The sequence below is a fragment of the Brachyhypopomus gauderio genome, unplaced genomic scaffold (assembly GCF_052324685.1).
Source record: "Brachyhypopomus gauderio isolate BG-103 unplaced genomic scaffold, BGAUD_0.2 sc247, whole genome shotgun sequence".
Taxonomy (NCBI): domain Eukaryota; kingdom Metazoa; phylum Chordata; class Actinopteri; order Gymnotiformes; family Hypopomidae; genus Brachyhypopomus; species Brachyhypopomus gauderio.
This window is the reverse complement of record NW_027507068.1, coordinates 127,309-144,712: the sequence shown is the minus strand read 5'-3', so window position 1 is coordinate 144,712 and position 17,404 is coordinate 127,309. Positions and strand designations below refer to the sequence as shown.

The 17,404-nt window shown below is 42.1% G+C and overlaps 1 protein-coding gene and 1 long non-coding RNA gene across 3 annotated transcripts; both read right to left on the bottom strand.

Annotated features, from left to right (window-relative positions):
- Window positions 1–6,419: 6,419 nt before the first annotated feature.
- LOC143504258 (uncharacterized) lies at window positions 6,420–12,403 on the bottom strand. 2 transcript variants are annotated; one of them, XM_076995769.1, is made up of 10 exons: window positions 12,240–12,403; window positions 11,921–12,141; window positions 11,593–11,837; window positions 11,319–11,487; window positions 10,092–10,237; window positions 8,187–8,320; window positions 7,837–7,933; window positions 7,179–7,746; window positions 6,921–7,096; window positions 6,420–6,643 (listed from the first exon to the last, which is right to left on the bottom strand). In XM_076995769.1, the coding sequence occupies exons 5-10, from the start codon at window positions 10,167–10,169 to the stop codon at window positions 6,563–6,565; spliced, it is 1,134 nt and encodes a 377-aa protein (XP_076851884.1). In that variant the 5' UTR covers window positions 10,170–10,237; window positions 11,319–11,487; window positions 11,593–11,837; window positions 11,921–12,141; window positions 12,240–12,403; the 3' UTR covers window positions 6,420–6,562. The 2 variants fall into 2 exon arrangements, with proteins under 2 accessions (XP_076851884.1, XP_076851885.1); XM_076995770.1 differs by having other exon boundaries at window positions 11,436–11,837.
- A 137-nt stretch (window positions 12,404–12,540) lies between these two features.
- Window positions 12,541–13,513, bottom strand: LOC143504259 (uncharacterized). The gene is made up of 3 exons (XR_013127507.1): window positions 13,145–13,513; window positions 12,881–13,051; window positions 12,541–12,793 (listed from the first exon to the last, which is right to left on the bottom strand). It is a non-coding gene; the product is annotated as an uncharacterized LOC143504259 (long non-coding RNA).
- Window positions 13,514–17,404: the final 3,891 nt, after the last annotated feature.

Here is a 17,404-nt window from a genome sequence, read left to right as displayed (position 1 = left end):
CCCTGACACTAGTTTGAGCAAGAGGGACCGCTCCATGATATTTCTAACATTATGACTTAATCTGAGGTGCTGGCTTAAATTGGCGAAGCCTTTATAGCAGAGAAGACAGGCTTCCATGGTGAAATATCTGAAAAAGAGAAAGGAAACATGTCAATAGTCATACTCAAACAGATATAGACAGACATACATACAATAGACATAGACCAGGGTACCCGCGGGTCCTTAAAAAGTCTTAAAATGTCTTAAATTTAGTTTTACATATTCAAGGTCTAAAAATGTCTTAAAATGTCTGGAATTTTAGGGGGGGAGACATTAAATAAGTGTGTTGCTCAGTTTTTCTGTTTTATTTTACCAATCTATATCCCACAATAATTATCATTTCCGCAACGGCCGTATACTCCGCCTAATGGCAGTAGTACGTCACCTAACAGGTGGAAACATCAGACGATGCTTTAGCTGCCAGCAAGCTGCTTTTCTTATTTGAGGCCTGCGGCGGGAACAACAATACAAGGCTCCGATGCAGACATGGGTAAATGTCCATTCAGTGAAGTGGCTGGAGGATGAAAAATATTGTGGCTAGCTGAAACCTTCCAGTGATTCGTATGAGGCGCGATGTATCTTGCAGTTTAGCTGTAAGTGCCAAAAATGATTTGTCTACTGTGTAGGGCGACCAAACGTCCGTATTTCCCGGGACGTATTTCACGTCTTGTCCCGGTTTTGGAAAAAAAAAAAGTGAGGAAATGTCCTGGTTTTTAAATGACCTTCATTGGACCATTACAATGTAAATGTACAGGCACTAGGGCACTGCGCACGGCGCTGCATGTGCCGTAATCCCTTAGCCGCATCAAGCTTGGTTTATACATGAGGTTCCGCGTACTGACAATGACGTAATCGCGGTGGCAATTACTGTGCGGCCCTGCGCGAGCTCCCCGCGTGCTGTCGCTTCGCGAGGTCGTGCACCCCCGTCAACAACTTACGGTCGCCACCCCCCCCAACAATTTACACTCGCCACCCCCTCCAGGTTCAAATCTCACTCCAAGCGATCTTGAAAAGTTGGCAACCCTGGTATTATTTATTTTTTGTGAGAGGTATTAAAAAGGTCTTAAAAGTCATTGAATTTGAGATTTAAAAATGTGCAGACACCCTGATAGACATACAGAAACCACAAGCATGCCATCTGTTAACACCGCCAGGTTTCCAGGCAGCTTGTGGGCCCCCAAATGAGGAGGGCATACTCCAGCATGCTACTGGAGCTAGGTCATAGAAACCCCGAATAGGGCCTCCAGAGCCTGTGCCCCAACCACCCGTTGCCAGGTGATTGACACCAAGGGCCAAGGATGTCACGTGCATTACGCAACTCCCCGGGTGGCCTTGGGTTGAAGTCCAAGACAGTGGAGAGCTTCCGTACAATTTTCAGGAGGATACCAAGCTTCTACTGCTTTGGCAATCATGGGGTTGCACACCTATGGCAGACTGCCACCTCATCTTTGCCAAAGTTAAGCAGACAGCAAAGCTTCTACCAAAGGCACTCCCCCTACCTAACTTAATAGCACTCTGAGTAGTGTTGTGTCATTCGTGAACAATTCTTCAAATGAAGGAATCATTTGAGTGAACAAACTGAATTGAATCACTTCCTCAGCTGCTTGTTCCTTTTTCAGTTCAGTAGTTGAGCTCAGCAGCGACCGTGCAGGCTGGCTGAGGAACTGCTGTGTGGTCCATGAATCACTGAATCACCCGCGAAGACATCCATTGCGAGGGAACAGCGCATGCTCAGTGATTCGTTCACTGAACTGAGGGCTCTCGTTCATTCTGATTCGTTCAACGTACTGTCACCCAGAAAACTGTTGCTAAGGACGTGATTCAAGTTTGCACGGTCACTCACTCACATTTTCTTTTTGAATGCACAATTAAGTTGATATTTTCTTCTGAATGTAGTTATTATCTTAATGTTGCTCTTAATTTAATATTTATTTTGCACTCTGTTGTAGGTTAGTTCATACTTTATTTTTTGTATTGTTACAGTGATCCCGTGCCACTTCGCGCTTCAGCTTTTGCGAATTCACTCTTTCATGGGTTTTTATAAGATATTAATGGGGAAAAATAATTTGGGGGTCTTCACTTTTTCACCGGTTGTCTGCGGAGTTTGATCGGCGGAAAAAATATAGATTTTATGATTTTTTACATGACAAAATCCCAAAATGTATAAAAATATATAATAGGTACTAATTCTAACAATTAACAAGGAATGTTGTAAATAATAAAATAGTATGAGCACTGAGGCAGCAGGTCAAGCAATAATATGGCAAAAAGTATGAGGATTTTTGCAAGGCAAACCAGACAATGACTAGCCCATTTTATATGTGTTTCATACGTATTTTATGCTTACTTTGAAGCGCTGACCCCCACTGTCCTTTCCAAGGAAAACCAGCTTGGCCAGCTCATCTGTGACGCTGGCATGCGGGAGGAAGGAGGAGACACGACGAGCGTCTTGCGATGCACATAAAACGTTTAATACACAAAAACAAAGCCCAGCACAGACGGTGCAAGCACGCTGACGCGGAAGCTTACACAGGCATGAACTTTAGACAAAGACGAGCACAAGACACTGCGCAAACGCACATTAAATAGGTAATTTACACAGACCCACGTGACCTCGAGACAAGGTACAGGTGATATCACGAACACGCTCACAGATGACCCACGCCCACGGAAGAACAAACATGGACATAACACGCAAACAACATAGCAGCACGCCCACAGGGAAGGGTCCGGAGCTGTCACCGTGACAATCTGTATAGCACTTTTGACACAGCTTCAAGAAGCAATTCAAAAGTTACAACCCATGAATCTATCTTTCTTTATAGCGTGAAGGTAATTATTCTTATGCTGAATAGGAATGAATCCTTTGGATTGAGTCACGTTAAAGATTTGAAATTAATCTTCGCGCTAAAGAATAAACGTATTTGTAGTAGGCGTACGTGCTGCTGCAATGCATTTGCGGTACGTGTAGTGCGATGGCAAATTCACAGAATCGTGCTGCAGAGTAAACAAATTTTGAATCCACCTCGCTACAAACCAGTCAATCTGTGTACCTATATTTTTGTAATGTAACATACTTGCACATCATGTTAGTGTGAGCATATGCACGATTTACAGATATAACACGGGTAATAAAACCGCTGCTGCAATACTTTTACACACACACACACCACCCAGTAATAAATACACTAATGACAAAATGTGCTAATGACACGCATACCGATACTCTTGTACTTCCATATCTTTATATCTGATGGATGAATAGATGTATGAATGGTTGAATAGTCAGTCAGTCTCTGGGTTAAAATTTAGAAGTTTTTATACTGTCCAAGTGTAATCTAAAATTAGGTAAAAAACAAAATCGATCAGTACAAATGATATATATATTCTATCCGTATCTAGATATTTAGACAATCAAATATAGCCATTGTATGTATGTTATTTCTGCGATTTGGCTTTTATGAAATATATATATATATATATTATATTTATATATATTATATTTACATATATTAATTTGCACTGCTACATAGACAGGAAATGCCACAAAATAATCTCAGAAATATTATAAATATTATACAGGTCCTTCTAAAAAAAAATTAGCATATTGTGATAGTTCATTATTTTATGTAATGTACTGATAAATATTAGACTTATGTTTTAGATTCATTACACACAACTGAAGTAGTTCAAGCCTTTTATTGGTTTAATATTGATGATTTTGGCAAAAAAGTAAAAAAAAAAACAAAAATCCCAACCAAAAAAAATTAGCAAATTTCATCCGACTAATAAAAGAAAAGTGTTTTTAATACAAAAAAGTCAACCTTCAAATAATTATGTTCAGTTATGCACTCAATACTTGTTTGGGAATCCTTTTGCAGAAATGACTGCGTCAATGCGGCGTGGCATGGAGGCAATCAGCCTGTGGCACTGCTGAGGTGTTATGGAGACCCAGGATGCTTAGATAGCGGCTTTAAGCTCATCTAGAGTGTTGGGTCTTGCATCTCTCCGCTTTCTCTTCACAATATCCCACAGATTCTTTATGGGGTTCAGGTCAGGAGAGTTGGCAGGCCAATTGAGCACAGTAATACCATGGTCAGTTAACCATTTACCAATAGTTTTGGCACTGGGAGCATGTGCCAGGTCGTGCTGAAAAATGAAATCTTCATCTTCATAAAGCTTTTCAGCAGAAGGAAGCATGAAGCGCTCCAAAATCTCCTCATAGCTAGCTGCATTGACCCTGCCCTTGATAAAACAGTGGATCAACACCAGCAGCTGACATGGCACCCCAGACCATCACTGACTGTGGGTACTTGACACTGGACTTCAGGCATTTTGGCATTTCCTTCTCCCCAGTCTTCCTCCAGACTCTGGCACCTTGATTTCCAAATGACATGCAAAATTTGCAGTTCTGCTTCTCTGTAGCCCAGGCCAGGCGATTCTGGCGCTGTTTCTGGTTCAAAAGTGGCTTGACCTGGAGAATGCGGCACCTGTAGCCCATTTCCTGCACACGCCTGTGCACGGTGGCTCTGGATGTTTCTACTCCAGACTCAGTCCACTGCTTCCGCAGTCCCCCAAGGTCTGGAATCTGCCCTTCTCCACAATGTTCCTCAGGGTCCGCTCACCTCCTCTCGTGCAGCGTTTTCTGCCACACTTTTTCCTTCCCACAGACTTCCCACTGAGGTGCCTTGATGCAGCACTATATTATTGATAATGTTCTGTCTTTCCAGTTAAGTAAAATAATCTTTTTAGCCACTGTTATAGAAATGAGGATGAATGTTTGCAGATGTTTAGGCATTGGTAGAGAGGAAAGGTCACCAAGCAGAGCTAAGGTGGGAGAAATTGGGATGCGGAGGATCTTGGACAGCTCTCCCAAGACCTCCGACCAAAACAGAGGGGGGGCAGTTCCAGAATGCGTGAAGATGATTGTCTGTTACCATGGGGCAGTGTGTACAAGTGTTGGAGTCAGTGAAGCCCATCCGATGCATTTTCTCGATAGTGATGTGTGTTCTGTGTAATATTTTATATTGAATTAGCTGTATGTTAGAATTTGATGATATTTTAAAGGTTTGAGCCTAAAGGTCTGAAGTCCATTTGTCTATTGGTAGTGAAATGGTGTCATGATGTGAAAAGTTTATAGATTTGGGAGAGTAGTTTCTTGGATTATATTCCTGTATTTTATCCTCCTCCTCCTCACTACTGTCAATGAACCGAATTTTTCTCTTTGCTGACCGTTTTTTGGCCACAACCTGACTGGAGGATGATGGGCTCTCCCTGGCAGGCTCTGGCCTCTCGCCCATTGCTGGGCTCTCTTCTAGGGCTTGTGACTGGAGCTCTCTTATCTCAACAGCCTCTGCCACTGTGCTAAGAGGCACGTAGAATTTAGAGCTCACCACATCTGAGTGGCACATGGCACGTTGTATTTTTCTTTTTTGTTCAGGAGGCATGTTTTTGATCTGAAAATGGGAAAAACATGCAAATTACATATGCATAATATGCTCATTACATAGGCGTAACATCCTCATTACATATTCATACCATGGTAATTACATATGGATAATACTTACGTGGCACACCATTGCTGTCCTGAAAGCCTTAAAACTGGCATCCTCCAAAACCCAAGCGTGTCCACTCCATCCTGAAATGGACTAATAGTTTTTTTGCACTGCCCTCCATTCCTGTTGAAGAAGAACGGTGATCCACCCCCAGGCAAATCCTTCGCGAGGGTAATGAACCGATTCATCCAGGTATATTTGTCTGGTCACGCAAACTTAAGCGTGACCCTAACCCTAACCCTAGGGAAAAAACATAATCGTATCATACAGTTGGCATCAGGAAAAAACTAAGGCATATTAGCAAAACGTCCAAGAAAATTGCTCAACACTGCCCCCTAATTCAAGACACTTTGATAATATATTATGGACACGTCCATGCTAAAACCTATGGGAAAAGGTTAGGGTCAGGGACATGTATATAATATCAGGCATCTTCATCATATGTCTATGGAAAAATGCCACTTTCATGATATGAACCCTACCCCTAACTCAGGATAAGATAACCTGATAGCAGGCCTATGAATTGGGCCGCTGTCATGGTATTCGGGTATTTCTCAAGACGGTCTAAATTGACACAAAATTCATAACGTTAGCATTATTGTTACATTAGCAAAATACATTAGCATGCACAAACAAATGACTTACCCAGTTTTAGAGGAATCAGCTTCCTGGCATTTTTTCGAAAGGACCTGATTTCTTCTTTGCTGATTTTGTTTTCTGAAACACATTATGCACTGGCTCATTAATATGCGCATATCAACGCATGAATATGCATAGACCACCTCATTAATATGCACATCATTAATGGAGCTATTCTACACTTACTGCTGAGGCGTTTCTTCACTTTTTGTCGGTGAACTGTTACTTCTTTTTTCAGGCCTGTGAGTCGCTTGCTTACTTCTAAGTTCAACCAAGCTATGTCATTTTTTGTAATCCTTGCATCCATTATAGGAAGGCAATGTAAATATTTAATGAACTTGCGAAGGGTAAGGAAGATATTTCTGACAGTGGTGACCGCCAGCCCCTTCCCCTTCAGGTGAGTCATGTATCTGCAAATACAACAAATTTGTTATATTTGCAAAATTCCTCATTGTTATGCATTAGTCCATTAATATGCGGGTATTAGTTATTTAGTATGCGGATATTTCCTCATTAGTATGCGGATATTAGCTTATTAATATGCGGATATTGCCGCATCAATATGCGGGTATTCGCTCATTAGTATGCTGATATCACCTCATTAGTATGCAGATATTAGCTTATTAATATGCAGACATTTGCTCATTCGTATGCATGTTAACTTTCACTATGACATGCGTTACTTACTCCAAAATTATCCCCGTTTCGCAAGAAAGAGAATGTCCCCTTCTTTTCTGGCATGTCACGCATACTAAAGTTGACAAAACGGAAAATGTGATTTTCCGCCGAGATGGCGTTCTCCTTTTTTCGCCCCTCCAGGTTTGCACCAGAATTTACAATTGTAAATTCCTTAACAATGCGCCCTAGGGAAGACATATTAAGCATAATTAGTGAATCATACATAAAAAATTTGGTCAAACTCTCAACCTTTATGACACTACTTACTGATGTTAGGGTGGATTTCTTTCGAAATCGGAGAGCTGAGGCTGTGTTTGGACCGTATGGGGGACTGTGTATTCCTGAAGGCTTTCTCCAGGTCCACCAACCTTTCAAAGTTTGCCCTGCAGCTTGGCCTCTGACACTTTTCTCCGGGGCTAGCTTCCGCAAGTGCCTTCTTTAACCTTTGTACCTCCAGATTTGATAACTTACAGGATGAGCGAGCATCACATTTGGTGGTGGATGAGGGCCTAGGCACTGAGGTGGAAGGCGCAGGGTCTGCCGTGGAGTGTACAGCAACAGAGGTGGAGGGCCCAGGGACGGATGTCGCAGCAACTGGGGTGGAGCATGCCTCTGGTTCACCGATGTGCTCTGGCTCAAAAGGGACCGGGGCCTCGTCCAATTCACTGGACATGTCAGTGAAAGACCCTTGTAATAAATATGCTGGAAGTGGGCTGTAACCCCCATCCAGCGTTGAAACAAGCGGGGGCCTAGGAACATTCGCCCTTAATGAGGCCAGGCTTCTTAAAATGTACTCCTCCTTCGACAACTTTGTAAATTTGGCAAGGTCCCCAATCTAAAAAATAAACACAAGGGAAAAAATTGCAATATGCGTATATTAATAAGCTAATATGCAGTCCTACACAACAGATGGTTTTAAACATACCAACACATCCTGGTGCATTTTATTGTAGTGCTTATCCAAGCGCTTGATGTGTGAGGAGTTGCAGTCCGGCACCTTGCAATCGAAAATGCCTTTCACTCTGCAAAAAATTTTACACAAAAAGATGCAAAACATGCTAATTACATAAGCATTATTAGCTCAATGCATGTTTATTGCATGCTAATTACATTAGTTACATGCTAATTGCTAACATGGTAACATGCTAACAACATGCTAATATGCTAACAATATGCTAGCATGCTAATACCTTGCTAACCCACTAACATGCTAATACAATACTAACATGCTAATAACACACTAATAACATGCTAACATGCTAATTATTCACTTACCTCCCACTGGAGAGCTGCAGCAGTAGCGTCATTTCATCTTTATTTGTCACCTTGTGACACACCCGGAGGTGCTGTGATAAGTTGCAGTAAATAACTGCACATATCGGACACGCACTTTGTGTAGGTGCCATATCCTGAAAAAGAATATTTTACTAACCAGACTAATATAAAAGTAATTGAATCTTATTGATACCACTTTGACACTAGTGTAAAACCCCTTGATAATATGGACCCTAACCTGAGATGGATACTTTAGGGTGGGGGTCCCAGACTCTACCCCTGCCCCAAGGGGGTGCACCATACCCCCGCAGAGCAAACCCTCGTCATCCTACCCCCCCCCCCCCCCCCAGGGCCCTAGATATACCCCCGAGTTGGAGCTCCACCAGGGGGCGCAATAGTCAAGGAGCCCCGCCCATTGAAACCCATTCATACCACTTTGACAATAGTGAAAAACTAGTGTAAGACTTTTTAAAAATATAAACCCTAACCCGATGGAGCAACTTTGGGGTGGGGGTCCAAGACTCTACCCCTGCCCCACCATCGACGTGCAGAAGCTTATATAAATTATATATTAAATTTTATAAATTATTATAAAATCATAACTGCCTCCATATCCCATTCTTGTCCATCCCAAACTTGAAGTGTCAGGAGCCACCTGTACTCTAGCCAAGTTACAGAAAACGTGATCCACCTCCTTTTAAATTCTTGGACAATTCAAGGAAAGAGGTGAACCACCTGAACTCGTGGTTAGGGTTAGTTATGCACCACAGCAAAACAACCAAGTTTTGGGGTTGTCCCCTGTATTCGGTTTAACATAACAAAGCTTAGACCCCCATGTCTTAATGGAATCATCTCTAGACTGTTCATAAGGGTTCATAAACAGGATTAGAATTTTGTTCTACCCTCAGTGATCCAGTGCTGGCCAGGTGTCAGGAAAGAGTTCCAGTGTAATGATAATGCATGTAGTTAAATACAGAATAAAGAACATGTCTTAACACAATTGGTTAAGAATAATAACAGATGTGTATGATTGGTGTTCTGATCAGGAGAGGAGCAACAGTAGACTGGATGTGACTGACACGGAGTACTAACATTTATTTTTAATTGCTACTTATGGTAGAAGCCTGGGAATCTTCCTTTGTCTTATTCAAACAAGGCAAGGAGATTGTTTGCGGGGTCTCTGCAAACAATCTGTTTATGGTTATTTGTGCTTCTTGGCAAATGCCTAACTTGCAAACACTAGGTCAGTGGTTCCCAAAGTGGGGGGCGCGCCCCCTAGGTTGGGCGCGGAGCTTGGAAGTAAAGCCTGGTTTATACTTTCGCGAGTGACCGTAGCGCGTGACTCCGCCCACATCGCGCGACCCTGCACGAAGCGTTTACTTGCGCGAGCTTCACTGCAGTGTTCTCCGAAACGATAGGTGGCAGTGGAGAATAAAAATATTCTTATCTACTAAAGGGGGTCACGGCAGAAAAAGTTTGGGAACCACTCCACTAGGTAATGATACTGACTCCTGTAGTTTAGTAGTAGTCTGACTCAATGGTGTCTTGAATTCTGGCCTATCTGTACTATTTCCTAGGATGTATTCTGTGATCAGAAGCAAAGCAGTTTGTAAGTCGCTCTGGATAAGAGCGTCTGCTAAATGCCGTAAATGTAAATGTCTCGGGCCTAGAGGGGGGGCTCTGTCAGGGCTGGCCCCAGGGCGGGTCCTCCAGTCGCCACCAGGAGGAGCCCAAGAGCCAGACCTCAGGCTAATCAGCGGTGATGGCCTGCACCTGTTGTCCTGGGTTTATAAGGATGGCCAACCTTCAGCCCTTTTCTCTGTTGTCTCTACAAGGTGTCTCGCCACCCGGCCTCTTTCTTGTTTAAGATTTTTTGTTTGTTATACTGTCACTTCGAGTACTTACCTCCTGCGCCGCTCCCTGGCCTCTCTCAAGTTTTCCTCCTGCTGTCTTTCTTCCTATCTGTTTGGTTTTGGTTTTCATTCCGTGACTATTTCTGTTCTCCTGTGTCTTCCACGTCAGTTATTGCCGTGATTGCTTTCTGTTCTCTCCTGTTACACACATTGAGTATTTCCGCGATTACTTTCAGTTCTCCCTCGTCATCTTCTCTGAATATTCAGCGCGACTTGGTTTTGGTTTCTCACGCTTGTAATATTGCTTACTGCATGGACAAGGCGTTTGGGTCCACTACCATAAAAAATCCACAGGGGATTTAGTCTCCTAAATCCGCCATTCTGACACAATAAATGATTTGCATCTCAGCCTCTGCAGTTTTAACAATTTTATTTTCGCCAGCAGTAATATAGCGCGGGTGAAACGTTACTGATTGGTTTTCCTCTAGTTGACGGTGGCGTAGTCCTAAGTTTATTATAATAACGGTGCGTGACACTAAAGGTTACATAGCATAAAATATATTTATTATTATTATATTATATAATATTATTAATTATATTTATTTTCCTACGTCCCACTTCCAATCTATTGCAATCAGTCAAATAGATTGCAAGTGGGATGTTTTGTGATTTGATTTTGTTTTATTTTATGTTTAATTAAAGAGGTTTAACTAAAGGAGGTTTAAATTAAGGTTTAAGGAGAAGGAACAACATATAACATATTGTGAAACAAAATATCTTATTAAAAATTTAAAATACAAATGGAATTATGAAAAAGCATGATTAAAATATGTTGAACAAACACTGAATATGCAAAATTAAAATAACAAGAACAATTTAAATGTATACATACTAGCAAAATAGAACACTATGGATATGATAAGACGGTAGAAACAAGAACAATTTAAATTAGTGCTGTCAATTCCAGGTGCTGCAATTAAAAGTCCTCACCAGGATTTTGCTCAGGCTTCCTGGATTGTGTTGATTCCACTAATTTTACCTGGATTGCTAATTAGAAAATCTAGCAAGCTTGAGCTAAATCCTGGTGAGTACTTTTAATCGCGGCACCTGTAATTGACAGCACTAATTTAAATATATATACACTAGAAAAATTGAACTCTATAAACACAACACTATCATTAAAAAGCTAAAACAAACAAACATGAACAAGTTCAAATACTACTTAACACTACATTAACACTTTTTTATATAACCGTTTAACAGCTTTGTGGGTTCTTACATTTTTGTCCCTTTGATTAATCATATGAAGTATTCCAATTCTTTTGGGGGATGCTTTTCTCAATTTGAGTGGCGAAAGTCTGCTCAAAACAAGCCTTGGTGAGCTTGTAAGTCTTACATTGTGATGTGCTCTTTTCTTTGTCCCCCTGCTCCTCATCCTCCTCAATGTCCTGAAAAAAACACAAATACATACATGCACATTTTACTGTGTGTGTGTGTGTGTGTGTGTGTGTGTGTGTGTGTGTGAAGAGTGCATATCTCTTCAAAGGAAGTACCACTTTCTTGAAAAGGAACTTCCATTTCTTCCTCGGATGACTCCAGCGCAAGTCTTTTAGAAGGTCGCAGGTGTTTTCTTTTGTTCTTTCTCTTGTTTGTAGAAGCTGGGGCTTCTGGTAGCTCTGAGGAGGTTTGACCAGGCTGGATTTAAATTGAGGGCGTAAAACTTATTTGCGGTGGCCGTATTGTGGCACATAAAGTGTGACATCATTTCCCTTTGTTTAGGGTCCAGTTCGTTTCTTGCCTGTGAAGGGAAACAAAATCAGACCACTGGGAAAATACATAATTGTTAGTGACAAGTCACCTCTGTTATAAAAAAACACTTACATGGGTGGCAATGGAGCTTCTTAAATCTGTGAACTTGGGTTTGCCTGGGAGCTTCATTTGCTCCATGTATTTGGGGTTGAAATAGAGAATAGAAATTTAGATATTTTGCCCCCAGTCAGCCCTTTTCTAATTTGCACATAAGCCCGAAGCCATCCGTACTCCTCCCCAGTGAGGAGGAGCTGGGCCACACCAAAGGTCTCATTTGTTTTATGAGACTCCACCTGTTTAGAAAGACAAAAGGACAAAACACACAAGAAATGACACATTTTGCCATGCTGTATGTATAAAACACAATGTTATGAACTGAACGTGCGCTCACATTGATGAGGTACACGTCCAACTCTGGACTGTGTTTGGCTCTCATCACTTCCTCCACCTGCAGGTTCTGGTAGACCCCAGTCCGGTGGCCGTATATAGACGACAGGTAAGCCGTTACATACCCGTAAAATGACCGTTGAAGCTTTATAGATCGCTTGGTCTCCAGGGTCTCTGTGTTGACAAATAAAAACACAAGAATGAGACACATCGACTGATGTAAAGTGCAGCAGAAAAAATGTTATTAAAGTGAGGTATGATGCAGGACTCACTCAATATTTCAGGGATCTGCTGCTTGGCTTTTACCCGACACTGCAGGAGCGTCTCTTTGGAGATGGCGTGTCCATCTTTGCACTCCTTTACTTAAATTTCATGTATTACCACGGATCGCCTTTGTTTTTTATGATGCCCTTTATTTCCCTAGTTATATTGATCAGGGAAACGGGCTTCAGGCGGCAGGTGGGGGGTGGCGTGTCTTATAAGTATTAAAAATGTAGCCCAATTTATGGGCTATAGTGTGCTAGCCACCACCTTCTCCCCATTAGGCTTTTGACCCATCTGCAAAACATGAAAACGTACATATGAGTCACAAAACATCTAAACATTAAAACAAAATTTTAGAGTAAAGAATAGTCCCATACTCACTAATCCTTGTGACGTTGTCCAAGAAGGTGAACTCCTGGAGGTGGCTGTGGCCCACAGCCATGTAAGCAATAAACCGCTTTATGCGATATATCTTACTCTTGACATTATTTTGTAGTCTGTATGAAGGGTCAGACCCCTCTTGGTGGTGCTGGTAGTCTTCCAGCAGTTCATCTAAAAGCGTAAGAGATATGAGGAATTACTTATTTTCCACCAAAGGAAACGTACTTTAAAAAATTCAGCCAAAGCACACCTGAATGCACTTACTGAGCTGAGGCACATGATCAGGAAATTGAGGTTCTTGGGGGGGCAGGCTGCTCCAGCTCCTGCTCTTGCTCCGCCCCTGCCTCTGCCTCCTGCACAGCTGCTTTTTCTTAAGGTTCAGATTGTAAGAAAAATACATTATACTTTATACACACCAGAGCAGTCACGTTAACTTTAAATGCTCTATGACAGCTTACACTATGCTTGGTTTGGGCCGTCACCCTAACCCTCTTTAACCCTCTGTGTGCCTGCACAGACTTCTTTTTGAGGCGCCTGTGCAAAAGGTGGTTTTTTGCGCCTCAGCAGCTGGAGCTCTGTTGTTACAGCCAACATCTTTCAGGTTTTTGATTTCTGTTTTTTTTAGTGTTGCAGTTGGAGCATTCTGCCCCCGCCGCCGCCTCCTCCTCCTCCTCCTCCTCCTCAGAGCATGGGGCATCCTCTGCCACATGACCCAGTCTGGTCACTTCCTCCTCTTTCTCCCTCAGGTCTAAATCGGACACGAGGGCAACTTGTCTGAGCACGACATTTCTTTTGACCTCCTGTATAATGACTGCTCTACGGGTGCTTGACGGCTCCCTGTGTGACTTCAGGTGTCTGTCCAATCTAGATGTGGACTGACCACAGCCTGGTAGGCAGCATTTTTCTTTTCTAATATCTACCCTCCCTGACACTAGTTTGAGCAAGAGGGACCGCTCCATGATATTTCTAACATTATGACTTAATCTGAGGTGCTGGCTTAAATTGGCGAAGCCTTTATAGCAGAGAAGACAGGCTTCCATGGTGAAATATCTGAAAAAGAGAAAGGAAACATGTCAATAGTCATACTCAAACAGATATAGACAGACATACATACAATAGACATAGACCAGGGTACCCGCGGGTCCTTAAAAAGTCTTAAAATGTCTTAAATTTAGTTTTACATATTCAAGGTCTAAAAATGTCTTAAAATGTCTGGAATTTTAGGGGGGGAGACATTAAATAAGTGTGTTGCTCAGTTTTTCTGTTTTATTTTACCAATCTATATCCCACAATAATTATCATTTCCGCAACGGCCGTATACTCCGCCTAATGGCAGTAGTACGTCACCTAACAGGTGGAAACATCAGACGATGCTTTAGCTGCCAGCAAGCTGCTTTTCTTATTTGAGGCCTGCGGCGGGAACAACAATACAAGGCTCCGATGCAGACATGGGTAAATGTCCATTCAGTGAAGTGGCTGGAGGATGAAAAATATTGTGGCTAGCTGAAACCTTCCAGTGATTCGTATGAGGCGCGATGTATCTTGCAGTTTAGCTGTAAGTGCCAAAAATGATTTGTCTACTGTGTAGGGCGACCAAACGTCCGTATTTCCCGGGACGTATTTCACGTCTTGTCCCGGTTTTGGAAAAAAAAAAAGTGAGGAAATGTCCTGGTTTTTAAATGACCTTCATTGGACCATTACAATGTAAATGTACAGGCACTAGGGCACTGCGCACGGCGCTGCATGTGCCGTAATCCCTTAGCCGCATCAAGCTTGGTTTATACATGAGGTTCCGCGTACTGACAATGACGTAATCGCGGTGGCAATTACTGTGCGGCCCTGCGCGAGCTCCCCGCGTGCTGTCGCTTCGCGAGGTCGTGCACCCCCGTCAACAACTTACGGTCGCCACCCCCCCCAACAATTTACACTCGCCACCCCCTCCAGGTTCAAATCTCACTCCAAGCGATCTTGAAAAGTTGGCAACCCTGGTATTATTTATTTTTTGTGAGAGGTATTAAAAAGGTCTTAAAAGTCATTGAATTTGAGATTTAAAAATGTGCAGACACCCTGATAGACATACAGAAACCACAAGCATGCCATCTGTTAACACCGCCAGGTTTCCAGGCAGCTTGTGGGCCCCCAAATGAGGAGGGCATACTCCAGCATGCTACTGGAGCTAGGTCATAGAAACCCCGAATAGGGCCTCCAGAGCCTGTGCCCCAACCACCCGTTGCCAGGTGATTGACACCAAGGGCCAAGGATGTCACGTGCATTACGCAACTCCCCGGGTGGCCTTGGGTTGAAGTCCAAGACAGTGGAGAGCTTCCGTACAATTTTCAGGAGGATACCAAGCTTCTACTGCTTTGGCAATCATGGGGTTGCACACCTATGGCAGACTGCCACCTCATCTTTGCCAAAGTTAAGCAGACAGCAAAGCTTCTACCAAAGGCACTCCCCCTACCTAACTTAATAGCACTCTGAGTAGTGTTGTGTCATTCGTGAACAATTCTTCAAATGAAGGAATCATTTGAGTGAACAAACTGAATTGAATCACTTCCTCAGCTGCTTGTTCCTTTTTCAGTTCAGTAGTTGAGCTCAGCAGCGACCGTGCAGGCTGGCTGAGGAACTGCTGTGTGGTCCATGAATCACTGAATCACCCGCGAAGACATCCATTGCGAGGGAACAGCGCATGCTCAGTGATTCGTTCACTGAACTGAGGGCTCTCGTTCATTCTGATTCGTTCAACGTACTGTCACCCAGAAAACTGTTGCTAAGGACGTGATTCAAGTTTGCACGGTCACTCACTCACATTTTCTTTTTGAATGCACAATTAAGTTGATATTTTCTTCTGAATGTAGTTATTATCTTAATGTTGCTCTTAATTTAATATTTATTTTGCACTCTGTTGTAGGTTAGTTCATACTTTATTTTTTGTATTGTTACAGTGATCCCGTGCCACTTCGCGCTTCAGCTTTTGCGAATTCACTCTTTCATGGGTTTTTATAAGATATTAATGGGGAAAAATAATTTGGGGGTCTTCACTTTTTCACCGGTTGTCTGCGGAGTTTGATCGGCGGAAAAAATATAGATTTTATGATTTTTTACATGACAAAATCCCAAAATGTATAAAAATATATAATAGGTACTAATTCTAACAATTAACAAGGAATGTTGTAAATAATAAAATAGTATGAGCACTGAGGCAGCAGGTCAAGCAATAATATGGCAAAAAGTATGAGGATTTTTGCAAGGCAAACCAGACAATGACTAGCCCATTTTATATGTGTTTCATACGTATTTTATGCTTACTTTGAAGCGCTGACCCCCACTGTCCTTTCCAAGGAAAACCAGCTTGGCCAGCTCATCTGTGACGCTGGCATGCGGGAGGAAGGAGGAGACACGACGAGCGTCTTGCGATGCACATAAAACGTTTAATACACAAAAACAAAGCCCAGCACAGACGGTGCAAGCACGCTGACGCGGAAGCTTACACAGGCATGAACTTTAGACAAAGACGAGCACAAGACACTGCGCAAACGCACATTAAATAGGTAATTTACACAGACCCACGTGACCTCGAGACAAGGTACAGGTGATATCACGAACACGCTCACAGATGACCCACGCCCACGGAAGAACAAACATGGACATAACACGCAAACAACATAGCAGCACGCCCACAGGGAAGGGTCCGGAGCTGTCACCGTGACAATCTGTATAGCACTTTTGACACAGCTTCAAGAAGCAATTCAAAAGTTACAACCCATGAATCTATCTTTCTTTATAGCGTGAAGGTAATTATTCTTATGCTGAATAGGAATGAATCCTTTGGATTGAGTCACGTTAAAGATTTGAAATTAATCTTCGCGCTAAAGAATAAACGTATTTGTAGTAGGCGTACGTGCTGCTGCAATGCATTTGCGGTACGTGTAGTGCGATGGCAAATTCACAGAATCGTGCTGCAGAGTAAACAAATTTTGAATCCACCTCGCTACAAACCAGTCAATCTGTGTACCTATATTTTTGTAATGTAACATACTTGCACATCATGTTAGTGTGAGCATATGCACGATTTACAGATATAACACGGGTAATAAAACCGCTGCTGCAATACTTTTACACACACACACACCACCCAGTAATAAATACACTAATGACAAAATGTGCTAATGACACGCATACCGATACTCTTGTACTTCCATATCTTTATATCTGATGGATGAATAGATGTATGAATGGTTGAATAGTCAGTCAGTCTCTGGGTTAAAATTTAGAAGTTTTTATACTGTCCAAGTGTAATCTAAAATTAGGTAAAAAACAAAATCGATCAGTACAAATGATATATATATTCTATCCGTATCTAGATATTTAGACAATCAAATATAGCCATTGTATGTATGTTATTTCTGCGATTTGGCTTTTATGAAATATATATATATATATATTATATTTATATATATTATATTTACATATATTAATTTGCACTGCTACATAGACAGGAAATGCCACAAAATAATCTCAGAA

Coding starts and splice junctions, on each gene's coding strand:
- LOC143504258 (XM_076995770.1), bottom strand. CDS start 10,169: ATGAAAACCAAAACCAAACAGATAGGAAGAAAGACAGCAGGAGGAAAA. Junction 7,747..7,836: donor AAATGCACCAGGATGTGTTG/GTATGTTTAAAA, acceptor TTTATTTTTTAG/ATTGGGGACCTTGCCAAATT. Junction 7,097..7,178: donor AGAAATCCACCCTAACATCA/GTAAGTAGTGTC, acceptor TGTCTTCCCTAG/GGCGCATTGTTAAGGAATTT.